At 38.4% G+C, this 26,545-nt stretch overlaps 1 protein-coding gene across 3 annotated transcripts; it reads left to right on the forward strand.

The window, feature by feature from the left end:
- The first annotated feature begins 1,840 nt into the window (after positions 1-1,840).
- On the forward strand, positions 1,841-22,914 carry LOC109438088 (zinc finger protein 510). 3 transcript variants are annotated; one of them, XM_074330272.2, is made up of 7 exons: positions 1,841-1,977; positions 4,135-4,425; positions 5,224-5,282; positions 17,326-17,452; positions 17,739-17,834; positions 19,797-19,814; positions 20,029-22,914. In XM_074330272.2, the coding sequence occupies exons 2-7, from the start codon at positions 4,356-4,358 to the stop codon at positions 21,726-21,728; spliced, it is 2,070 nt and encodes a 689-aa protein (XP_074186373.1). In that variant the 5' UTR covers positions 1,841-1,977; positions 4,135-4,355; the 3' UTR covers positions 21,729-22,914. The 3 variants fall into 3 exon arrangements, with proteins under 3 accessions (XP_074186373.1, XP_074186376.1, XP_074186375.1); XM_074330275.2 differs by lacking the exon at positions 19,797-19,814 and having other exon boundaries at positions 17,310-17,452; XM_074330274.2 differs by lacking the exon at positions 19,797-19,814.
- The last annotated feature ends 3,631 nt before the right edge of the window (positions 22,915-26,545 follow it).

Consider the following 26,545-nt stretch of genomic DNA (forward strand, 5'->3'; position numbering starts at 1 on the left):
TCTAATTATTACTAAAAGTTTTTATTGGAATGAAAGTTGGAATTGTTCCTTTAGGTTTAACAAACAAAATATATAAATGTCAAAGAGAAAAAACACAGAGCAAATTTTTTTAGAATTCTGACTGGAACTTTAATTTGTTCTTTGCTTCTAGGAAACTGATATTTATTAAAGTTTTTAAGTGTCAACAAAATAAAGTTTTATACCTCTATTCACATAAATTGCACTAACTTACTGTAACATTAATCCTTTTTTTCTTGCTAATAAAAACTTACTCTGTCTTTTATCATTGCCATATAAATAATCTGTTACAAAATATCAACCAAGAAAAGTGCGTGTGTTTATATAAGTGTGTATGTACACATCTACAGAAGGTGCCAAAAAAATGTATATGCATTTTAAGAAAGGAAAAAACTCTTATTAAAATTGTAATACTCAATATATACTGATAACAAAAGATGAATGCAAGTCACATTTGACTTCTGCAATTACAAGAGGTGCTCAAAGTGGTTACTATCAGCGCAATTTTAATACAGTTTTTCCTTTCTTAAAATGTGTATACTTTTTTTTGGCACCCGCTGTATATGTAAAAAGATAGTCATAAAATATGTTGAGAGTTTCCTAATTTGGTCCCTGATTTTAGAAGTGTGCACACAAATTTTAAGCAAGTTCATCCCTAGGAAATGCATAATTTGCATGATAATTGTTTTCTTATTGAATTGCATGTACTTTCAGGTATTTTTTATTACTTAAGACTGAACAGTTTACTTGCTTCCCCCTGCCCCCGAGTTAAATTCCAAGGATTACAGATATTATTCTTTTATGTTAATGATAATAATATTCGTTACATTTTACAGTTTTATTCACAAAAGCTGCTTACATATGATAAAGTTAATGGTTATGTCAGGACCCACAAAATGGGGACCCATTGTCACAAATCTACCTAAATCATGCGGAACATCTCACTATCAAGGACACCTAGCATACACCAATCATGATCCTTCAACTCAGCTTTAGCTAGCTTACTTTACTCTAGAAAATAGGACCTGCCTTATGAGGAAATCTCTGACCTCCTAGCCAATCAGGTCCTGTTTCCATGTTGCCTCCTCTAATCTCTATAAATTTGCTCTTGGCACAAAAATCCCTCGGAAGAGTGCTCCGCAGCTTGTTAGGCACTGTAAGCCCCCATTCCATGGATTGTTTCTCCTTGAATAAAGGGCATCAAACTCGTTAACTAAATTGTTTTAATTTTGACATATGACTGTTATATCTTTACTTCTCTCGGCAGTTCTGAGTTAAAAGGCACGCTTTTGAACAGTTCAAAAATTTCCCTTTATAAACTTTACACTACAAAATTTCCAAACACAAAGAAAAGTAGAAAATAGTAAAATGAGCTTGGCAAATATTCCAGAGGTACAAATTCTTAACATTTTGCTATATTTGCCTTTCCTAGTTATTTTTAAAATTACAAATATATAATACAACACTAAGTACTTTAATATGCATCTCCTAAAAAAGCAAATTTGCCTGCATAATCTCAATGTTGTTATCACAATTAACAAAAATAACGATAACTTCCTTTAATACCAGTCCACATACAAATTTCCCAAATTGTTCCCAAATGTCTTCTTTTCTCCAACCGGGATCCGATCGAGGACCACACATTGTATTTGTTGGCATGTCCAAGTTTAACCTATAACCTCTCGGGCTGTGGTAGATCTTGCGCTCCAGTTGATAGTACAGATCGTTAATAACATTTTATAACCCTCTAATTTTCCCCAGCCCTTACCACTCCCGACAAACACACAATTTGCAAGCGGTCGCGGTGTTTTATGGGAACTGTAGTCTTGAATGTTACGGGTTATCGCACAGCATTCTGGGACTGGATAGCCTGGGCTTTTCTCTGCGCATGTGCAGCGAGTTCCACTTTCCTGATCCGGCACTGTCCAGCCTCGCGGTTGCCGACGATTCGCAGGTCAGGTGAGCTCATTGCGGATCCCGGACTCCGCGCGCTGCTGTGGGGCCAACACGGAGGTCTGGGGTTGTGTCCGGGGAAGGGAACTGGAAGTCCCGGAATCTCACTCCGAAAGCGGGACCCCCACTGCCTATCCCGGAGCCAGGCTTGGACGTAGACCTGGGGAAAGCGGGTGGGGGCGGGCCTTAGCCCCGCGGTCTCCAGAGGCGCAGAAGGGGCTGAGTCCTGGTCGGAAGATGCTCGGTGCGGGAGGGTGTGGGAGCTGACTGTAGGCGGCCGGGGTCGGGGAGTGGGGTGGGGGAACCCTTGCTGGCGGTGGGAGGGGAATGCGCGTTTATAAGACTGACCACGAACCTGACACAAAGCGCGCCCGGGCCTTTGGTCTGCAGTAAGAGGCCGAACTTAGGAGCCAGAAGGACCGAATAAATTCCGCCTTTGTCACTTGGTCGTGTGTCAGGTTTCCCATTTGAAAATAAGGCTATTAGACAAAACTGCTTTGTGGCGTTGTTCAGAGAGAGAGAAGTCATAACCTGCAAAGCGTTTATTGAATCAAGTGCTAGTATTAATGAGCACTAATAAGTACTAGTTAATAAGCCAACGTGTAATGTTGGCTCCCATCATTTGTGGAAGACAACTTTGTTCATTTCCTCACAACCAACCTACTTATAGGTATAATCGTATAAAAATAAGAAAATGGGCTCAGAGAAGTGAAATTACAGACCCAAACTCACAAAGGTGAGCAACCTAGGATGCAAATACAGATATGCTTTACTCCCAAATTCAGACTATTCCTAAATCCTACCTACCTAAAACCCAGTGTTGCAGCTTTCACAGCAATAGCAGAGTGATTTGCACCAAATTCCCAGGACTATGGTTGTCGAGTGTGAACTGAATCTCATTCTGTGACAAGTGTATTTATTCTGGGATTTCTGACATGTCTGCAAAGCCTCTGGGTAAGACTAAGGCTCCTGGCACCACCTGCACTGTCCAGGTTCCATGTCTTCAAGGGATTCGGTATGATATTCTAGTCCAGTGCTGTCCAAAAGAAAGGTAAGGTGAGCCACATATGTAATTTTAAATGTTCTAGTAGCCACATTAAAACTAAAAAGAAACACGTGAAATTAATTTTAAGAACATACAGTAGGTCCTTGAATAGCAGTGTTTCATTCAACAGTGTTTCTTTTTAATGTTGATGAGGACCAAAATACCGGTTCCTGGCAGGGCTGCTGTGTGGAGTTTGCACGATGGGGTTCTCCCCATCTCTGCTTGGGTTTTCTCTGGGGACTCTGGTTTTCCCCTGCATCCCAAAGATGTGCACATTAGGTTAATTGATGTATCTATATTGTCCCTGTTTGAGTGAGTGTGGGTGTGTGTGAGTGCGACCTGCAATGGAAGGGTGTCCTGTTCAGGGTGGGTGCCTGTCTTGCACCCTGAGCTGCCAGGAGAGGCTCTGGACAGTTGATACCCTAAACCAGAATAAGTGGGTTAGAAAATCATTGCGTTGTTTTTATTAATCTTTCTTAAATATGTCTATAGCTCACATTTATTTCAGTGTTTAGTATTAGAAGTGTTTTGGGTCCTTATGTTGAAGTTTGGTGATGTTTTTATGACTAGAAATATGCTGTAGGAACTTAACTCTTGTGTCTATCAATTAGCCTGTGATAAAATTGGTTTTGTTATATGTCATTTCACTTAAAGCTGAAGTTTCCAAGAACCTATGGATGACATTAAGTGAGGACTTACCGCATTGTGTTTATCTTAGTATATCCAAAATGTTATTTCAACATGTGGCACGAGTCACATTTCAAGTGCTCAATAGTGGGATGTGGCTCGGGGTTACAGTAATTAATAGAACAGTTCTAATAAATTCCAAGAGAATCAGGTTTAACACCCTACACCAGTGGTTCTCAACTAGGGAGATTTTGCTCCCTAGAGGACTTTCAGAAATGTCTAGAGATGTTTTTGGTTGTCACAACTGGAAGGAGGATTGCTACTAACACCTGGTGGTAGGGGCCAGAAATGCTGCTAGATATCCTACAATGCACAGGACAACCCCCCCCATGATAAAGAGTTGTCCAGCCCAAAATGTCAGTACTGTACGGTTGAAATTGAGAAGCACTGCTCTCAATGAAAGTTTCAACTAAAATGAATTTGTTTCCTAGGCCTAAATCTCAGCATCTCTGGAACAAAGCAGCTCTTGTGTGGCAGGAAGGAGAGAGCCCTACAGACAGGGCTCCCACCTGGAAGAACAGCCTATCTGACAGGGACCACCCTCACCAGCGCTTCCGAACAGATGCAGGAGAACCCAGAAAGGAACAGGTCCTGATTTGCTCCAACAGAAGCAGTTCTGAATCACCTTGTCCAGAGAGAGCCAGACTTGGGGATGTCACCACACCCAGAAGCCATCACAGGCTGTGTGACAGTGGAAACTGTGGACCAGCTTGCTGAAGGCGGTGAGCTGGGGTTGAAAGGCCTGGGTGGCTGTCAGGCTACACAGATAAAGCCAGAGCCAGAGCCAAGGAAATCCTGTCTTCAGTCCTTCTTAAATAGCCCCTTATTTTCTTCATTCTTCCCTCTTTCCAGATTCTGAGCTATTCTCATACCATGTCCATCACAAGTGGCATTTAGAGATATGTTAAAGCTTCCTGTGTCTTGAATATATAGCATCAGTAGCATGATAGTATGTATAGGAAGGGACTTCTATTTCCAACTCTTGAAACCCTGAAAAAAAAATTGAATCTTAGATGTATGTCCCCTGGTCACCCAGGATAGAGCTAGGAGCACAGCACAGGACTATTCATTCTGTCACAGGTTAAGTCACTAGAAGTATCTTATTAAAAGTCTTTTTGAGAAATTACAACAAATTAGAACAAAAAAATTTGAACATATTTAATCATAAAGCATCTTAACTTCTTTTGGTCAGATTTCTTTTGATTTTCTCAAGGTGTAAATGTTAATGCTGTCTTAATTTTTTGTTAGTCAGAGGGTATATACATTTTTAAACGAATAGGAAAGTAATTTACAATCACCCAATGAAAAACAGCAAGGTTACATCCGTGCAGTCATGTCAGAGATGTACATATTCACAAATGCTGTCTCTATGTGGTGCTTTGTGCCCCTTCTCAAGGGTCAACAGAACATTGTCACATAGGGAGGCCTTTTCCCCAGCTGGTGGGATGAGGTTTTTAGACAAGTGAATACAGAAGCTGTGTTCAGACCTCTCATGACTGTTCCTCTTTCCTTACCCCCAGCTTATCCATCACAGTTCTCTACGCTCTCCCAAGAGCAGCAGAAAATGAATATATCCCAGGTGAGTTATTTATTAACACCTTTTTTTATAACAGATTTCATAGATAGTTAAGGAACCATACATTGACATGGAAAAATAGAAATGTGCTAGCATCATTCAAGGAAGATGGAGAAAAGCAGATGAATAGCACAGCAGAGTTGTCACGTGGGTAGATGCAGGTCCTGTGATGTTTACAGATTTTCCAAAGTGCAGCTGCAAATTTCTTCCTGACTTTTCTGATGCCATGGCAGAGTCAGATGGATAAAATTAGTTTAAAGGTTTGCATTGATGAGAAGTTGAACTAAACATTCTTTATGGAATCTGTAAAGTCATCAAAGTCAGGAAAAATGTCTTTGTTGGTATTCATGTAGGTGATAGTATAAATCTTTCCAATAACCACTCTTTCCAGTAAGTGCGGGATGTTTGCACTTTTTCCTCAGTGGAAGTAGAGGGCATATTGCCAAAGCAGACTTTTGTTAATACAGTTGTTTGGGTAACTAAAACAGAAGTGGAGGTAGACATTTTTCTGATCCTGCTGATTTCAGGAATAATACTTAGACTAACTGGAGGTCGGCATGAATGACCTATATGTTCATGTCCTTAAAAATATCTCTCCATAAATATTTCTCTCAAGTACCTGTCATAAACAAGGTGTTCAGCAGATAGTTTAAAGTTCTGTTCTCTGGCAGACGTTACCACATTCCATTTACACTTGAGTCTACTGCATGAGGCCTTGATATCTCATATGCCTGTCACCTGTACTCACCAGTGACCTGATTGGGTCAAGTCCAGTGGGTCTTGCCTAGTCCTTCCTTCATTAGACCTGTGTGCAGCGCCTGACGGCCCCAGCCATTCCCTCTGGAAGGTCTCCTATGTGAGTGTCTGTGACCCTCCTCTGCTGTGGCCCTGCCTCTTGTTTCTTACGTGGAGTCCTCTTCCTTCTCTTGCCCTTTCACATGTCTCATCCACAAGTTCCTATTCCTTCTCACTATTCTTCTAACTAGTCTTCTTGAGTCATTTCATCCATCTCTGGTTTTAACAATGAGGCCTTTGCTAGTTCTCCCATATGTGGCTCTGCAGCCCACCCTGACCAATGACACTTTTTGTGATGATGGAAATGAGCTGTATCTGTACTGTCCAAAGCAGTGACCACTGGACACATGTGCCTGTTTGGCATTTGAAATGTGGCTTGTGTAACTGAGGAGCTGAATTTTTAGTTTAGGTTTTAAATAGTCATATGTGCTTACGGCTACCTTATTGGACGTAGTTGGCTCACCATCTCTCTGTAGGTGTCTCTAGCTCAAGGGATTCAAAGCAAAAGTAACATTTATAGCCCTTCCCAAACTCCTCCTCCTCATCTCCCCCTGTTCGTTGATAAACCCCATTCAGCCAGATACCTGAGCCACAGAAGTGGGATGTATCCTTGCCTCTTCTTGCTCTCACACTCAACTTCTGCCACATCTGGTCGGTAATCACGTCTTGCTACTTTTCCATTTGTGTTGTCACTTTTACATGGCCCAACCTAATGTATTTTAAATGCATTTCTTTACTTGATTCCTCCCCCTTCTTTCATGGTCTCACGACTGCACTGTTGGAACAGCTCCTTTACGAGTCCACCCACCTGTTTCTCAAGCACATCTTCCCCAGGGGTTATTATCTAAATGCTAATGAGGTAATGTCTCATCCGTGTGTAAGTCATCTTAGTGGCTCCTTACCCCATACAATAAAATTCCCAATTTCTCATGATCAGTTCAGGCTTTGGAGGCATCACCCCTTCCCATTTCTTCCTTTTGCATTATTGCCACTCTGACTTTTTTGGTATCTGTTTGTTGAACAGCCAAGATGTTTGAGGAAATTGACGTGCTATAATTATGGCTTAAACAATACAGATACTTTTCTTTCTTAATAGTGTTCACTATCTACTGGGAAATACGACATTAAAAAATTCAGTATATAACTTTATTCTAAAGCAAAACCAAATCTCGTTTAGTTTCTTAAATACATCCTACTGTTCCAGCCTCTGCCTCATATCACATTCTCATTGTCGTCTCCAGACTGACCTTTAGAATCATACCCTCATTCTGTTCACCTGATGGTATGGACTCATTTGTGTCCGCCTTTCTTCCCCCTCAAATTCATATGTTGGAGTCCTAACCCTTAATGTTACTATATTTGGAGATAGGGCTAAGTAGTTAAGGTTAAATGAGATCATAAGGCACCGAGGCAAAGGCCACTTGAGGACACAGTGAGAAGGTGGTCATCTAAGCCAGGCAGAGAGCCTCACTAGAACCCACCCATGCTGACAGCCTGGTGTGGACTTCCAGCCTGTACAGCTGTGAGGACATAAATTTCTGTTGTTTAAGCTGTGGTATTTGGTTATGGCAGCCCCTGCATGTAAGACACCAGGTTCTTTTCTTTTTTCTTTTTCTTTTTAATTGTGGTAAAATACAGATAGCATAGTTTACCATCTTACCCATTTTTGAGTGTGCAGTTCAGTAGTGTAAAGTACATTCTTATTGTTGTGCACCCAATCTCCAGAACTGTTTTCATCTTGCGGAAATAAAGATCTGTACCCATTAAATAGCAACTCCCTATTCTTCCCTCCCTTCAGCCCTTGGCAGACACCATTTTACTTTCTGTCTGAATTTCATTAACATAAATAGAATCATATAGTATTTGTCTTTTTGTGACTGGCTTATTTCATTAGCATAAAGTCCTCCAAAAGTTCATCCATGTGGTAGCAAGTATCAGAATTTACTTCCTTTCTAAGGCTGAATAATACTGTTGTAGGTATATACCACGTTCTATTTATCCATTCATTTGGTGATGGACACCTAGATTGCTTCCCCCTTTTGGGTATTATGAAAAACGTTGCTATGAACATAGGTTTACAAATATCTCTTCAAGACTGCCTTTAATCCTTGTGGATTGTCTTGATTCTGTTGATTCATAGTTAAATGATTGATGCATGGGTTTATTTCTATACTCCCATTTCTATTCTGTGGATCCATATGTCTGTCTTTATGCCAGTACTACACTGTCTTGATTGCTCTTACTTTATATAGTTACGTTTTGAAACCAAAAAGTACAAGTCCTCAAACTATGTTATTTTTTAAGATTGTTTTGACTATTCACGGTCCCTTGTAATTTCATAGGAATTTTAGGATCGACATTTCTACAAAAAAACCCATTGGGATTTTTATACAGATTTCACTGTATCTGTAGATCACTTTGGAGAGTATTACTGTCATAACAGTATTAAATCTTCCAATCCATGAACATTGGATTCCTTTCATTTGTAGGTCATCTTTAATTCCTTTCAGCAATGTTTTCTAGTGTTGAATGTACAGGTCACTCATCTTCTTGGTTAAACTTACACCTATTTTTTTTTTAATTCTATTGTCAATGGAATTGTTTTCTTAATGTTTTTATTGTTCATTGCTAGTGTATAGAAATACAAATGGTTTTTGTGTGTTCATCCTGGAAGTTTGCTGAATTTATTTATTAGCTCTAACAGTTTTTTGTGGATTTTTTAGTATTCATATATTATATGTATTTGTATATTGGATCATATAGTTTATGACAAGAGATGGTTTTACTTTTTTCCTTTCCAATTTTGATGCTTTTTTTTTTTCTTTTTGTTGTCTATTTGCTGTGACTAGAACTTCCAGTACAATGAATGGAATTGGTTAAAGCGGGTATCCTTGTCTTATTCCTGATCTTTGGAGTAAAAATTCTTGTCCTGTAGTGTTGTATAGATGTTAGCTATGGATTTCTCGTAAGTGCTTTTTATTGTGGTGAGGAAGTTCACTTCTATTCCTAGTTTAAATTTGAGTGCTTTTATCATGAAAGGGTATTGGATTTTGTTAGATACTTTTTCTACATCAATTGAGATCATCATGTGATTAATTTCTTTCATTCTATTACTATAGTGTGTTACACTGATTGAGTTTTCCTTTGATGAACCGTCTTTCATTCCTGGGATACATCCAACCAGGTTATGGTAAATAATTATTTTAATATTCTGCTAGATTCAGTTTGCTAGTATTTTGTTGAGGAGTTTTACATCTATATTCATAAGGAATATTGATCCTTAGTCACCTTGTGATTTCTTTGTCTGGCTTTGCTTCAGAGTAACTCATAGGATGAGTTAGAAAGTATTCCCTTTTCTATTTTGGGGAGAGTTAGAGAAGGATTTGTGTTAATTCTTAAATGCTTGGTAGAATTCACCAGTGAAGCCATCTGATTCTGGGCTTTTCATTGATGGAGAGGTTTTTAATTATAGATTCAGTCTCCTTTATATGGATCTATTCAGATTTTCTTTTTTTAAATCAATTTTAGTAGTTTGTATGTTTCTAGGAATTTGTCCCTTTCATCTAGGTTACCTACTTTGTTGGTGTACAGTTGTTTATAGTACTCACTTATAGTCCTTTTTATTTCTGGAAGATCAGTAGTAATGTCCTCACTTTCATTTCTGATTTTAGCAAATTTGAGTCCTCTTTTATCTTAGTCTCCCTAAAGATTCATCAATTGTGTTGATCTTTTCAAAGAACCAACTGTCAGTTTTGTTGATTCTATTGTTTCCTATTTTTTATTTTGTTTTTCTCTGCTCTGATCTTTTTTATTTCCTTCCTTCGCTAGTTTTGGGTTTAGTTCACATTTTTCTAGTTCCTTAACATATACAGTTAGGTTATTGATTTGAGATCTTTTTAAATGTAGGTGTTATAGGTATAAATTTCCTTCTAAGCCCTGCTTTATCTGTATCTCATAATTTTTGGTATGTTGTTTTCATGTTTAGTGTCTCAAAGTATTTTCTAATTTCCCTTGTTATTTTTCTTTGATCTTTTGGGTGTCTTAAGAGTGTGTTGTTTCATTTTCACATATTTTTTAATTTTCCGGTTTCCCTTCTCTCACTGATTTCTGGTTTCATTCTGTTATGGTCATAGAAGATACTTTGTATGATTTTAACCTTTAAAATGTATTGAATTGAGGTGATGACTTCGAAAGTTATGTAAATGTGTAATCAGTATGTTGTACAACTGAAACTAATATAGTACTGTATGTCAACTATTATACAATTGAAAAATTAAAAAATTTTTAATTTAAAATAATAAAACTTAAGATAAAATAAAATGTATTGAGACTTGTTTTGTGGCCTAACAAATGGTCTATACTGGAGAATGTTCCATGTATACTTGAGAAAAATGTTTATGCTGCTGGTGTTGGCCTAAATGTTCTTGTAGATATCTTCTTGGTCTAGTTGATATAGTGTTGTTCAAGTGTGCTCTTCCAATGTTAATCTTCTGTCTACTAGTGCTGTCCATCATGAGAGTAGAGTATTAAAATCTCTAAGTATTAGTGTTGAATTATTATTATTATTATTAATTTTTTTTTTTTTTAACGGGGGAATATTGGGGAACAGTATGTTTTTCCAGGACCCATCAGCTCCATGCCAAGTTGTTGTTCTCAATCTAGTTGTGGAGAGCGCAGCTCAGCTCCAGGTCAAGTCGTCGTTTTCAATCTAGTGGAGGGTGCAGCTCACTGGCCCATGTGGGAATCGAACCGGCAACCTTGGTATTATGAGCACTGCGTTCTAACTACTGAGCTAACTGGCCGCCCAAAATTTTTTTTTTTTTTTTTATCTTTTCAAGTCAGTTCTGCTAGTTTTATTTTTATTCTTTTTAAAGATTTTATTGGGGAAGGGGAGCAGGACTTTATTGGGGAACAGTGTGTACTTCCAGTCCTTTTTTCCAAGTCAAGTTGTTGTCCTTTCAATCTTAGTTGTGGAGGGTGCTGTTCAGCTTCAAGTTGTCCTTTCAGTCTTAGCTGTGGAGGGCGCAGCTCAGCTCCAGGTCCAGTTGCCGTTGCTAGTTGCAGGGGGCATAGCCCACCATCCCTTGCGGAAGTCGAACAGGCAACCCTGTGGTTGAGAGGACTCACTCCAACCAACTGAGCCAACCGGGAGCTTAGCGGCAGCTCAGCTCAAGGTGCCGTGTTCAATTTTAGTTGCAGGGGGCGCTGCCCACCATCCCTTGCAGGACTCGAGGAATTGAACTGGCAACCTTGTGGTTGAGAGCCTGTGCTCCAACCAACTGAGCCATCCGGGAGGCAGCTCAGCTCAAGGTGCTGTGTTCAATCTTAGTTGCAGGGGACGGAGCCCACCATCCCTTGCGGGACTCCAGGAGTTGAGCCAGCAACCTTGTGGTTGAGAGCCCACTGGCCCACGTGGGAATCGAACCGGCAGCCTTCGGAGTTAGGAGCATGGAGCTCTAACCGCCTGAGCCACTGGGCCGGCCCAATTCTGCTAGTTTTGCTTCATGTGTTTTAAAGCTCTACTGTTAGGTACATGTATGTTTATAACTGTTTTATATCTTCTTGATGTATTGTTTCTTTTACCATTATAAAGTATCCTTCTTTCCATTCTTTTGTGTGTGTCTCTCTCTGTCTATTTTTGGTCTTAAAGTCTATTTTGCCCAATACTAGTACAGGCAATCCTGGTCTCTTTTGGTTACTATCTACATGGTGTATATATTTTTCCAGTCTTTTACTTTCAAATTATGGTGTCTTTGAATGTAAAGTATCTATTGCAGACAGAATACAAGTATAAGTAGATCACATTTTTTTGATTGATTTGCTAATCTCTGTCTTTTAATTCAAGTATTTAACTGTTAACATTTAATGCACTGATAAGTAGCATTTACCTTCCATTTAGACATTTGTTTTCAGTATGTGATTTTTTTTCTACTTTACCATTTTTGCCTCTTTTGTGTTAGCTCAATATTTCCTAGTGTACCATTTTAAATACCTTGTTCCTTTACAAGTTTTTTTTTTTTGTTATTAGTGGTTACCTTGTTGATTACAGTGAACATCTTAACTCTAACAGTCTTATTCAGATGAATACCATCTTAATTTCAATAGCATACTAAAACTTTGCTCTTTTATAGCTGCATTCCCTCCTGAGTCCTTTGTGCTGTTATTATTATCCAAATGTTTTCATCCATTGTGTGTATACCAACAGATTTCTAATTACTGCTTTATGCCGTTGTCTTGAAATCATAAGGAGAAAAATAAATACAAACAAATACATTTATAGTGCCTTTTGTATTTTTACCTGTGTAGTTGCTTTTACCTACATAGGTTTCTTCTCCATATGGATTTGAGTTATTATCTAATGTACTTTCATTACAGCCTAAATGACTCCTTTATTAATAGTGTACTACTGGCATGTTTTCCCAGTCCTTGTTTATCTGTGAATGTCATAATTACTTCTTCATTTTAGAAGGATGGTTTTGCTGAATAGTGAAGTCTTGTTTAACAGGTTTTATTTTCAGCACTTTAAGTATGTTTCTTAAAGTGCTGAAAATAAAGTTGATGAGAAATCAGCTATTAATCTTATTTGGGAACCTTTGGAAGTGATGAGTCACTATTCTTGCTGCTTTTAAGATTCATTCTGTCTTTCAGTGTCTTTTGCTTTCTCCTCTCCACCTACTCCTGTTATGTGAATGTTGCTACGTTGATTGTGTCGCACAGGTTACTGAAGATTTTTGTTCATTTTCCTTCATTTTTTTTAATGTTCTGTTCTCAGATGGGATCATCTCAGTAGATTTATCAAATTGGCTGATTCTCCTGCCTACTCATATCTGCTATTGAGCCCCCTAGGGAATTTTTCATTTCAATTATTATACTTTCAACACCAGAATTTCAGTTTGCTTTTCTATCACATACATAATTTCTGTCTCTTTATGGATGCTGTTTATTTGGTGAGACGTTGTTCCCTTACTTTATTTTGCTTCTTTAGATATGGTTTCCTTTAGTTCTTTCTACATATTTAAAATAGTTGATGAAAAGTACTTGTCTAGTAAGTCCAATGTCTGGACCTCCTCGAGGTCAGTTTCTACTGTTTCATACAATAAAAAAAAATTTTTTCTTGTGTATGGTTCTTGTATGAACCATATTTTCTCATTCGTTTGCATATCTCAAATTTTAGTTCATAACTAGACATTTAAAATATAATGTAGCAATTTGTAATCAGAATCTCTCCCACCTCAGCTGTTACATGTTTGTTCAATGACTCTTTTGAACTAATTCTGTAGAGTCTGTATTCTTTGTAATGTTTGGCCACTGACGTCTGCTCTATTAGCTAAGTAAGTCTGGTAGTAATCGGACAATGATTTCCTTAAATACCTGTAATCAATAAGTCTCCAAACTTTGCCAAGTTGCTCTGTGTGTATGAAGGCATGCCTTCACCAGTTAGCTTGGCATTTTACTACTCTGTATTAAGCCTTCACTTTTCTTGCAGTCTCAAGGTTAATGAGAGGTGAGCATGTAGTGCCTTCTCAGATCTTTCCTGAATATACACAAAGCCCAGAGCATGTGTGTCACCTTCCAAATTGCCAGTGATATGTCTGAGCTTTTCAAAGTCCCTTCTGGATAGCTCACTCTCCAGCTTTTCCTTTTAAGCTTTTTGTTAGAATGTTGTTTTCCTTAACTGCATAAATTACCTGACATAGCCATGATTGTAAACAATATCCTGTGATTTTTTTTCTTTTTTTTTTTTAAATAATGACATGCTATTTGCAGTGGGTGAACTTTGAGTCAAGTCAGATGAAGATAACCTTATGAGTGAGGTCTTCCAGGGAACCACCAGATAGGTCAAATAATGACAGTTCTCTGGAAGTGGGGCTTATCTTCTAATTTAACGTGTCTTAGGCCTGAGGACTTGGGTCTCAGCAGCATTTTGGTAGTATCTGCTCTTGCTCTTCTCCTACGGCAATGGCATCCCACCATTGGCTTCAAGCTATGTGCTTTGATGCCTTTTCTCTTACATGTTAAGTATTCTGTAGTGGAGATATACAAGGTGGCTGTGAGTGGATTTAAGCAGTGACAGTTCTTCCTCTTCACTAGCCAGCACCACATGGGGCAGAAAGGGACTTCCTCTGAATTCTCCCCTAATCATCTCTGTGACAGGATGGTTTCCTGGAGAAAAATCCCACAAGAAGGCAGAGATCACCCATCTGTGATACATACCACCTCCCCAAGAACTTGACACTCACATTTGCACACACACGGGCTTTAGCAGGTTGCTCAAATTTTTCTAGCTTTATCTTCCTATTGTTTTATATGGAGTTTGGTAGCATTGAGCAAATGAGTGGGATCCTGATTCTCCCTAGAGGTACCTATGTCTTCTGATTTCAGATTGTATGTTTTTTTAATTAAAGCTTATTGGGGTGACAATTGTTATTAAATTACATAGATTTCAGGTGTACAAGTCTGTATTACATCATCTGTAAATCACATTGTGTGTTCACCACCCAGAGTCAGTTCTCCTTCCATCACCATATATTTGATCCTCTTTACCCTCGTCTGCCACCATCCTCCCCCCTTACCCTCTGGTAACCACTAAACTATTGTCTGTGTCTATTCAGATTGTATGTTTGCCATGCAATTTCATTTCTCTGATGAGTTCAAAAAGACATTAATTTACAATTTTCCCAGCTTTGTTCTTGTTATAAGGCTGTTAATACATGTACCACATAATAATGTTTTTGGTCAATGACAGACTGTATATATGATGGTAGTATACCACACAACCTAGGTGTATAGACTATACCGTCTAGGTTGTGTAAATGCTCTCTGTGATGTTCACACAATGATGAAATCACCTCACAATGCATTTCTCAGAACATCTCTCCAGTGTTAAGTAGTGCATGTTTGCATTGTTCTTTCAGTTCTCTACATCTCTGAGTAAAACTTCAAAGCCATACTGTATGATTGTAATTTTTTCTAATTTGGTGACACTGTTTATGTTTTTTAATAATGTAAAGTGTACAATAAAATAATTTATATTTCAATTAAGTTGGTTAATTACATCTTCTGTATCAGTGGTCACCAAACTTTTTATGTCAATGTCAGATAGTAGGCTTTGTGGGAGATAAAAGTCTCTGTTGGAACTACCAAACTCTATAGTTGTAGTGCTATAGTAACCATAAATAATACATAAACAAATGAATATAACTGTGTTCTAATAAAATTTTATTTATAAAAAATCCAGTAGTGGGCCACATTTGGCCTCTGGGCTGTAGTCTGTCTGCTAACTCCTGTTCTAAATCCCTTTTGGTTTTTTTTTCATTCTGCTTGTCCTGTGAGTTACTGAGAGAGTTGTGTTAAAATCATTAATTACAACTGTGTATCTATCTCATTTCTGTTAACTTATGTTTATATATAGTCAATTCTTATTATTCTTAGTCACCACGAACACTGAAATTAGCAAATACTGAGTCCTTCCTCTAGGGGAAATAATAGGGTTAGGTTCCTGCAAGCCTATTTTGAACAACTAATCAGTACAGAACATTGTTTAAATGTGGTTTTGTTTAAAACACCTTATTTAATATTGTTGATGTATAATCGAACAGTCAACAGTACCATAATTAATGTTTCAATACAGCTTATCTAACACCCCTGTTTTTTCCATAAGGCATAACATAACCTTGCACTTAGGAACTTAACAGCACTTCTGCATTACACGGGAGCCATTTTAAGAAGTGAAATCACAAGAAAAGTGCAAAAAAAGTGTGCTAAATAGACTGCAAAGGGACACTTGTTTACAGTATGACAGCTGAAAGAAGAAAGCAAGGAATTATCTTGTTCAACCTCAGCTAGGAAAATGTGTATTGGGCAAATTTTTTACCATTCTGTGAATGTCCGCAAAATCATGAGTATTGATTTTGAAGTTACAAGTAAATTTTAGTGAGTAGGTGAATTTGCAAATACAGAATCTGAATAAAGAAGATTAACTGTGTTTGGAAGGTACCATGTTTCCCTGAAAATAAGACCTAGCCAGACCATCAGCTCTAATGCGTCTCTTGGAGCAAAAATTAAATTCTTATAGTAAAATAAGACCAGGTCTTATGCATTATAATGTAAAACTGGGGTCTTATATTAATTTTGCTCCAAAAGACGCATTAGAGCTGATGGTCTGGCTAGGTCTTATTTTCGGGGAAATGGTATATTTTCAAGTGCATACCAATTTGTGTTATCTTCTGTTAAAAGGACCATTTTATCATATTGTTATTCATTATGTTTTATCATTCTTACCTTCAAAATGTTTTTCATGTTCATCTTAACATAACCACATCAACTTTCTTTTGGTTAGTGACTATGTATGTATCTTTTTCATCCTTTTACTTTGAATCTGCACATATCCCTCTCTTTAAATTGTGTTTTCCGTGTTGTTTTTATGCTGTCAATCTTTAATTGGATCGGTTAGTCCAGAAGTTGACAAACTTTTTTCTGTAATGGGTCAGGTAGTACATATTTTCAATTTTGATAGTTTTAAGATCTCTTATGGAAGTACTAGGCTGTGCTTTTCGGCAGAAAAGTAACTATGGACAATACAAAATGATTGAGTATGTGTAGTTGTGTTCCAATAAAACTTCATTTTAAAGTGGCAAGCTGGATTTGGCCACATGTCATAATTTTCTGAGCCCTAGCCTAGAGTATGCCTAGGGTAGTATATTTGGGTATGGGATAAAAATTGTAGGAAATTTATTTATTTGCTAAAAAAAAATTAAGCAACAAAAGCTTTACTAATGTGCTTATTTATAGTACATGTATATAACTCATAAATATATACAAATTAATTTACAAACATTTTTACTAATTGAGTAACTCCAAAGTATAAAAAAATGGGACTGCTGGTTAGCTCAGTTGGTTAGAGCGTGAGCTCTCAACAAAAAGGTTGTCGGCTCAATTTCCACATTGGATGGTGGGCTGTGCCCCCTGCAACTAAAGACTGAAAACGGCGACTGGACTTGGAGCTGAGCTGCGCCCTCCACAACTAGATTGAAGGACAATGACTTGACCTGGAGCTGATGGGTCCTGGAAAAAACACACTGTTCCCCAATAATTTTTTTTTTTTTTAAAGTAAAATTAGATCCAAAATAGGCATACTTATTTTCATTTGTTGTTTTAAGCTCTTTACAGTAAACAAGAATTGTTATCTTAGGTATTTTCTGTGTCACCTAATTCTAAACCCTTCAAATTGAACAGAAATGTGCTGTTACAGGCCTCAGTGTCCTTCAAGGACGTGACTGTGGAGTTCACCCAGGAGGAGTGGCAGCAGCTGGGCCCTGCTCAGAGGGCCCTCTACAGGGATGTGATGCTGGAGAACTACAGGCACCTCGTCTCCGTGGGTGAGCAAATAAGCATTTACCTTTGTAAATAAGAAGGCATTTCCTTTTAACATCCCAGTACACGTGAATACTTTAGATTTTAATGTTATTTACTTTTTAACTCAGGAGTATAATAAATTAACTAAGTCCTGTTGAGGAATAGAAAGAATGTTTGTGTTGTCAACTCCCAGTGATAAATTCAAATGAGGACCTTTAGGTTACTGTTCCTGAAGCTGTATTTTTTTCCATTTTTGGAGATCAAAAAGCTTATCATCTGGTCTAAGTATGCCATTGTTCGTATTTACAGGAAACTGCATTTACAAACCAGGGGTGATTTTGAAGTTGGAGCAAGGAGAAGACCCTTGGTTCTTAGAGGAAGAAGTCTCAAACCAGAGCCACCAAGGTGAGTTATTGAGCACTAGCAGACAGAATTCTGAGGGGGTTGTTAGACTCCAGAAGGGCAGGTTTGAGGTGAACACTTCTGTATTTCAAGACTTTTCTTAAAAGGCCCAAAGGCACAAAAGTACCAATCAAAAGCAAATGATTAATAAACTTGACTAAATTAAAATTGAGAACTTTGTTCATAAAAGATACCATTAAAAGGATGAAAAGACAAGCCACAGAGTAGCAGAATATGTATACAGTACAAGTGACCTAGGAAGGATAAGCTTCCTGAAAATGTAAGAACTTTGGCAAGTCAATGTAGGAAAAGGTAGCAACCCAGGTGAAAAATAGGTGAAAGACTTTGAACAGGAACTTTCAAATGGCCATTAAATCTTTGAAAATGTGTTTAATCACTTTAGTTTCTACAGGGTGCAAAAAATATGTAAATTGAGATAAAGAGATAATGTATGATATGTGGTGAGATTAACAAATAGAGCAATGCCAAGTCCTGGTGCAGATGTGACATATTAAAGACCCTCATTCACTGACTGAAAATGTAAACTGGTAAAACCACTGTGGAATCTGGAGAATGTTATCAAATCAAGTTGAAGTTTTACATACTTTGTAACCAAGTGATCCTTTTCCTAACTGTATTCACTATAGAAAGCCATGATTGTGTTCTCTAAAAGAATAATTTGGCAATATTATTTTTGCCCCAAATTGTGCTCATTGGCAGTAGAATAAATAAATAGTTGTATTCCTTAAGGGAGAATTATAAAGTTACATAAAATCTTATACAGTGATTGTATAATATTAAGCAAATGAAATAAACATATTAAGCAAATGAAATAAAAAATATAAATATGCATGTATAATTACATACATCAGAAACAGGCAAAACTCAGTTACATTTTTAGGAATTTATATATTGGTGATAAAACTACAATGAAAGTCAAGGGAGTGATTACATAAATATTAAGAGAGTGGTGAACTCATAAGCATGAAGGAGTTGTAAACTGGCAGGGCTGAATAGGGATTTTTGCAGAGTTATTTGTGTTCTATTTCTTGGCCTGGTTTCTAATTCCATGAGTGTTTACTCTATACTGTTATATTACACATAAGTTTTAATGGAGATATAAATTGTTTCATGCTTAACAAAGAGTTAAGAGATGATCCAAAGTGGATGATATTTACAACTCATATAACCCGTAAAGGATGGGCATCCAGAATACATAAAAATTTGTACCTTTCTTAAGTGTCATGTTCGCAGTAAGGCTTTCCATGATACCCCATGTAAAACTGCATCACTCATACCAGATTGAAACGTGGAAATTTAGGATGAGGTGATCAGGGTCACTTACTATTCAGTTTTGAAAAATGGAATAAATCAATGGTACCACAGCCAGAATTAGGCAGTGATTATAATTTATTTGCAAGAATGGATTTTTCTTTCATCAGTTTTACACTGTAAGGTGGGTTAGATCCTGAGCTATAAATGTCTTCATTTAATCATGATGCAGTTAGTGATATCAATTTGATGTTGAATGCAAACAAGGGATGATGTCAAATTGGATGCAGACTCTTGAATATTCTACCACTATAGCCTAGATAATGTAGGATCTATCCTGCAATTTATTTCACAAACCAAACCCGTCCCATTGGGCCTAGTCCATAATGCTCATTATCTCCTAATTTATTTTATTATTCTACATAAGTTTATAGTCCTTTTTGTATTCATCCCATTATCTGGTTTTCCTGCTTCTCCTAAAATACCACTCCTATAAAAGTTTAATTTCTATTAATTTGGGGAACGTACAGAGGGATAGTGGATGGGGGGAGGGGGGTTCACACAGTGTGAGGGATATAAATGATAAACGTCTAAGTTTTGCTTTGTCTTGTGCATCTGAAACTAATTAAAAAAAATAATTAAAAAAAAAAAAGTTTAATTTCTATTTTCCTTTTCTTTCACTTCTCCATCCAGGTAGGAAATTATCACAATGTAAGTACAGATAGATATTTATTACCAGTTTACCCTCTCCTTTTTGCTATATCAATATTTTTTAAAGGAGAGTGACTGTGTATATGTTCACACACAGACATAAGGTATTTAATCTTGAGCAGCAAAAAAACAAATGCAACATAGGCTATATGTCTATAAGCCTGACTCTTATAAGAAATGTAAAGATTCATAAGATGTTTACAATTTTTCCCAGTTTTAGAACATTACAGAGATGATGGCCTGATCAAGGGGAACAAGAAAATCAAAGACAAACACTTGCAGCAAGTTACATTCATCAATAAAAAACCTTTGACTAGAGAAGAGGAAGTTTTGGGGAAACCATTTAATTTGCACATAGCTCCTGTTTCTTCACCAAAAATGTCCTGTAAATGTGACTCATGGGGAGTGAATTTACAAAGTATTTCTCAATTCATCATTAATAATAGAACCTATTCAAGAAAAAAAACAGGTTGCTGTAATGTCTGTGAAAATTTGCCTTTCAAAATTAACTTTGAGAGAACTCATATTGGAGAGAAATGTTGTGAATGTAATAGAAATTGGAAAACCTTCAGTTATAAGGAAAATCTTCCTGAGCATCAAAAGTGTCAAAGTTTGGAACAATCTTTTGAATATAATGTAATTGGAAAAGCCCATGATGAAGCTGCCTGTGTTATACATAAGAGTACTCACACCAGACAAAAATCCTGTAAAGATGATGAATCTAGGGAAAACTGTGGTAAGACAAATTTCTTTGGCCACAAAAGAACTGGGACAAGGGAGAAACATTCTCATTTTAATCAGTGTGGGAAATCCTGTGAGAAATCAGCTGTCAAGGAATACAGTAAATTTAACATGGCTATGAAACACTATGAATGTAATGCAAGAGGGAATAATTTCAACAGGTATTCACGTCTCACTCAACCTCAGAGAATTGTCACAGAAGAGAATCCATTGGTATGTAATGACAGAACACAAACTGGGGATAAAGCATTTGACTATCATGAAAATAGGAAATCCTACCAGACATCAACTGGCAAAGTACACCAGAGAACTCACTCTGAGGTAAAACCCTACAAATGTAATGAATGTGGGAAATCCTTCTGTCAAAAAGGACATCTCATTCAACATCAGAGAACCCACACAGGAGAGAAACCATTTGAATGTAATGAATGTGGAAAAACTTTCTCCCAGAAGTCACACCTCAATACACATCAGAGAATTCACACAGCAGAGAAACCCTATAAATGTAATGACTGTGGGAAAACGTTTGTCCAGAAATCAACCCTCAGGGGACATCAGAGAATTCATACAGGAGAGAAGCCCTATAAATGTAGTGAATGTGGGAAAACTTTTGTTCAAAAGTCAACTCTCAGAGTTCATCATAGAATTCACACAGGGGAGAAATCCTTTCAATGTAATGAATGTGGGAAAACTTTTGGCCAGAAGTCAAACCTCAGAATACATCAGAGAACTCACAGTGGTGAGAAAACTTATCAGTGTAATGAATGTGAAAAATCCTTCTGGCGAAAAGACCATCTCATTCAACATCAGAAAACGCACACAGGAGAGAAACCGTTTAAATGTAATGAATGTGAGAAAACTTTCGCCCGGACATCAACCCTCAGAGTGCATCAGAGAATTCACACTGGGGAGAAACCATTTAAATGTAATGAATGTGGGAAAAAATTTGTCCGGAAGGCAATACTTAGTGATCATCACAGAATTCATACAGGGGAGAAACCCTTTCAGTGTAATAAATGTGGGAAAACTTTTGGCCAGAAATCAAACCTCAGAATACATCTGAGAACTCACAGTGGGGAGAAATCACATGAATGTAATGAATATGGAAAATTGTATAAGAAATCAACCCTAAATATATGCCAGAGAATTCAGGGAGGGAGAAAACCCTGTTGATATAACAACTAAAGGAAATCCTTCTGGCTAAAAGACTAACCCAATTGACATCAGAAAATTCACACAGGAGAGAAACCATACAAATATGAATATACAAAGAATTTTGTCCAAAAGGCAACCCTGAGAGTATATGAGAGAATGGGTGCAGGTTTCTGTTTCTTTCAAGGTACTATGGAAAGCCCTTTTGAATGATGTCATGCCTATTAGATAACACACATATCACACAGGCTGGTAGTCCGTTAGCTAGGAAGAATTTCATTTTTCCTGTAGGCACATAGCTAATCTAATTTCCCAGTCTCCCTTTCATCTAAGTGGGACTTTGTGACTGGCTAGTGGAATGTGAATGCTCATATTGTATGCCACATCCAGTTCTAAGAAAAGACTCCCCTGACTACAGGCTGCTGTCAGGGTAAAATGGAGATGACTTTCGAGACAACCCTGGGTACCACGCTTTAACATGGCACAGCACAGGGTGCCTGAAATATGTGAAACAAAATTCTCTTCCACATCTTTATTATTTGAACATTTTGTGAGCAAGAATTAAGCTTGTATTCTGTTGAGCTCTTACATGTTTGGGTGTATTTCTGCACATAAAAGCCTTCCCTCTGCTAGGGAGTCAGAATACTACTGGATAAGCCAAGCTTTTATCAGCCACAGGGTACAAACCTTATTAGACGGTTGCTATGTGAAAGAGTCCCTCAAAGCTCATTGGAGAATTCCTACAAAAGACATCCTTTCAATATAATGAAGTAGGTGGTACCACCTGATACAGGGCTTTGGGTGAACCTAAAAAGTTAGGTTTTGTGGGGTTTTTTTGGATGAATGGTGAGCAGCCATCATGCAACTAAAATAAATGTGGCTTAATGTCATGAAGCCACTCTCCCTCCACACCTCATGTTACCTCCATGTACCCCAATCTCAGCTGCTTTAAGGGGAAAGAAGTTTTCCTGTCTCCAGAGGGTATCCAGAGCCTTTACCACAGACCCAAATATTCTGGGAGACTTCAAGGAAGGGAGGGACTCAAGCTTTTATGATTCTGTGGGATACAGATACCCAAGTTAACATCTTATCAGTTTCCATAGAGGTACGGGGCACTAGATTTAGCTAATGTTAGGGCAGGGTTTACAATAGGGAAGAGAAATGGATGTGACCTTATGAATAAATGGAGGCTCTTTCTACCAGTGAACTGTGTTGTGGTTACTTCTACATCTGAAAGTATAGAAGTTAATGTTTTATGCTATACTCCCTCTTCCCAAAAGTCACAGAATTGTCCCAGTAAGGAAGAGTTACATGTAAAGAAGATAACTTTGAGGTCCCACAGCCCTTAATGACTATTTTTGACTTTGAATGTGTGACTGATTTTGTTGAATGGAATTTATGGCAAAAGGAGGCGCCCTTGGGAGTGGAGAGGAAGGATGGTTTGACTGTATGCCCTGACTTGGCTACCAAGTATAGCCCTTTTTAGCTTACTCAAGCTCTTTTATACTAGACACCTGACTCACACCTCTGACTTGATTTGGAGGTGTGTCATCTTAGACTTAACCAACTAACAAGGTGGAAAAGCCCTCATGTGTGAAATGCACATGGTATATTCAATAATACAGCTGTCCTGGTCCCAGCAGTATCTCAGCTATACATGAAATAATAGCAGCTATCCTTTAGGAAAGTTATCCCCCATTTTGTTGCATAAAGCAAAGCTGCTGGCTCAGTAGGGCCCTAAATTCATAGAGGTTGCTCTTACTGGGCCTGGTTTCATTGATGGTTTAGCTAGTTGAGATTACTCAGATGCTGTGAGTACCGTGTTTCCCCGAAAATAAGACTAAGTGGAAAATAAGCCCTAGCATGATTTTTCAGGATGCTCATAATATAAAATAAGCCCTACCATATTTCCCCGAAAATCAGACCGGGTCTTATATTAATCTTTGGTCCAAAAGACACATTAGGGCTTATTTTATATTATGAGCATCCTGAAAAATCATTCTAGGGCTTATTTTCCGGTTAGGTCTTATTTTCGGGGAAACATGGTTTTCAACCTCAATGCCATTAAACAGACCCAAAAATTGATGTGTTCTCAACTCTAGCCAGTATTCCCTTTTGTCGCGTCCTGCACCAGGAGAGCTGTGGGGAGCGAGAAGGGCGGTGCAGGGTTAAGAAAAACAGCAGCCAAGAAGAGAGTGCAAGCGGGGCCAAGGGACTCAAGCCTCAAGGGTTGAGCCCTGAGTCAATGCATAGCTTTTATTAGTTAACTGAGTAAGTAAAGTTTGTTAATCTGAAGATCTGTGAATCTCATGCATCATACTAGGAAACTGATTTAAGCCAATCACCCTTGCCCGAAGGCAGCTGAAACCTGAGAGCCCCAGGATGTCTTTGTAATGGTGATATGTGTCTCCCAAGGGACAAAACCTTTATGCAGAAATAGATGGAGAGCACATCATTGAGTCACTTCCCCTGCAGGTTGTGGGAAGGAATGCAGCCACAAAGGCAGAGGCTCTCCTTAGACGGGGAAGGTGGGGGGGCGCTTTACCCACCTCTGTCGACCCATGAGTTCTCCAGATGGCCCCCATGCTACTGTGCCTGGCTTAGGTCGTTTCCCCCGTGGGGAATCTTACCCATCATTGACTGACCAGCCATCCTTTGGGGCCAAACAGGGAGACATAAGGTGTAAGCACAAAGGTGAAGCAATGTCCCTGAAAGGATTAGTCTCACAGACTCTTCTTTCTTTTTAGGGGTAGGCACAAGGGGACAGACCAGTAGGCTGCTGCATGGCAACACCGTTTGATGAAATTTGGTGTGTTTTTATTGATTCTTGGGCTCTTACTGTGCCTGTTTGACATGCCACTTGTAACACTACAAAATGACAAAAGCACCCCTCTTTGGTGCTGCAAACTGGGGAAAGTAATAGCTGCTGAGCACAAAATCTGGGTTGTTTAACTAGATGTCCATGGTAAGAAACACTTATTCTCTGACAAAACTGACTGGTATCACCGTACTGATCAAGCCTTCATTACCCTGACTGCTACTATTGCTGCCTGGATCAACTGTCATACTGACACAGCAAAACCTCCACCATCATACATTGGATATAAAGTAAAGGTCTCTATTCAATGCTTCATTTGATGTAATTTGATTTTAGAAGCTATATTTTTTCTGGATTAATAGCTAATGCTCAATATACCATTTGATTAATTCACCCCCTTTTCTACTGATTTTAAATATCTTCATATGCTAAATTGTCATTTGTGAAGATACTGCATATGGCTGCTCATGACTCGTTCCCTACATTCTGTTACATTAGGAACAGATCCTCCTTTTGTGAACAGGCTGGCACATACCTTGTATGAGCCAAAATACTCTATCTTTTTGGCCTGACACTCAATGTTTCACTGAGGGGTATTTGAATAAAGTTTAAAAAATGAAAATACCTATTCTGGTGTTGCAACTGAAACATCACAGAACTCTATATACTCTATAGCTGTCAGCTGCCTTGCCAAGAAGATGCATCTGCAATAAGAGAAGATAATGTCAGTGTGATGTTCCCTGATAATCAAGAGATTAGTGTTTACTCCTTTTATGAGAAAATAAAAAAAGTCTCCTGATTTTTTTCTTGGATTCTTAAGATATTTAAAATCATTTCCCACACATTCCCTTTTACATATAATAGTTGAGCATTATGATTCGATTTGCTATCAAGTTCAGGATCATCTACCTTCCAGGATGGAATCAATTCACCCAAGTGGTCTGAGTCATTCATTGGGAGGCCAGGTGACAAAGTTCCGTGACTGGGCACTCAGGCTTTACCTGCTGTCTCTCTTTTTTTTTTTTTTTTTTTTAAGATTTTATTGGGGAAGGGGAACAGTGTGTACTTCCAGGCCTTTTTTCCAAGTCAAGTTGTCCTTTCAATCTTAGTTATGGAGGGTGCCGTTCAGCTTCAAGTTGTTATCCTTTCAGTCTTAGTTGTGGAGGGCGCAGCTCAGCTCCAGGTCCAGTTGCCGTTGCTAGTTGCAGGGGGCACAGCCCACCATCCCTTGTGGGAGTCGAACCGGCAACCTTGTGGTTGAGAGGACACACTCCAAACAACTGAGCCGTCCGGGAGTTCAGTGGCAGCTCAGCTCAAGGTGCCATATTCAATTTTAGTTGCAGGGGGTGCTGCCCACCATCCCTTGCGGGACTCGAGGAGTTGAACTGGCAACCTTGTGGTTGAGAGCCCATGCTCCAACCAACTGAGCCATCCGGCAGGCAGCTCAGCTCAAGGTGCCGTGTTCAATCTTAGTTGCAGGGGGCGGAGCCCACCAAGGAGTTGAACTGGCAACCTTGTGGTTGAGCGCCCACTGGCCCATGTGGGAATCGAACCGGCAGCCTTCGGAGTTAGGAGCATGGAGCTCTAAACACCTGAGCCACCAGGCCGGCCCACCTGCTGTCCTCTTGATGAGGTAGACCCCAGGGCATCTGACCATACAATACATTATCAACTGGAGACCTTGTCTATGCTGTAGTCATAACTTCTCCCTTCTCCCCCCAAGTTGATCTCCTTTCCAGGTTATGGACTTTTATTCCAACAGATGAGTGCCTCATCTAGAGACTCTGGAGGAGCCTACCTGTCTATTAAGGGTCTTCAAGCTAATAAAAGAAGCCTCCATGCAGGCAGGGATTTTTACCTGTTTGCTTCATAATGTATCACAAGTGTCTGAAACAGTTCCTGTACATACTGGACACTCAAATACTTCTTGAAGATAGAATTATCAAAATGAAAACCAAACATGTTCTTTTGATACTGCAAATTCCCTTTTGAGGTTATTCATCATTTATTATGAATAGTT

The sequence above is a fragment of the Rhinolophus sinicus genome, chromosome 16, assembly GCF_057876585.1.
Source record: "Rhinolophus sinicus isolate RSI-liver-muscle chromosome 16, RSI-T2T, whole genome shotgun sequence".
Lineage (NCBI taxonomy): Eukaryota > Metazoa > Chordata > Mammalia > Chiroptera > Rhinolophidae > Rhinolophus > Rhinolophus sinicus.

Coding starts and splice junctions, on each gene's coding strand:
- LOC109438088 (XM_074330272.2), top strand. CDS start 4,356: ATGTCACCACACCCAGAAGCCATCACAGGCTGTGTGACAGTGGAAACT. Junction 4,426..5,223: donor GGACCAGCTTGCTGAAGGCG/GTGAGCTGGGGT, acceptor CCTTACCCCCAG/CTTATCCATCACAGTTCTCT. Junction 5,283..17,325: donor AGAAAATGAATATATCCCAG/GTGAGTTATTTA, acceptor GTGCTGTTACAG/GCCTCAGTGTCCTTCAAGGA.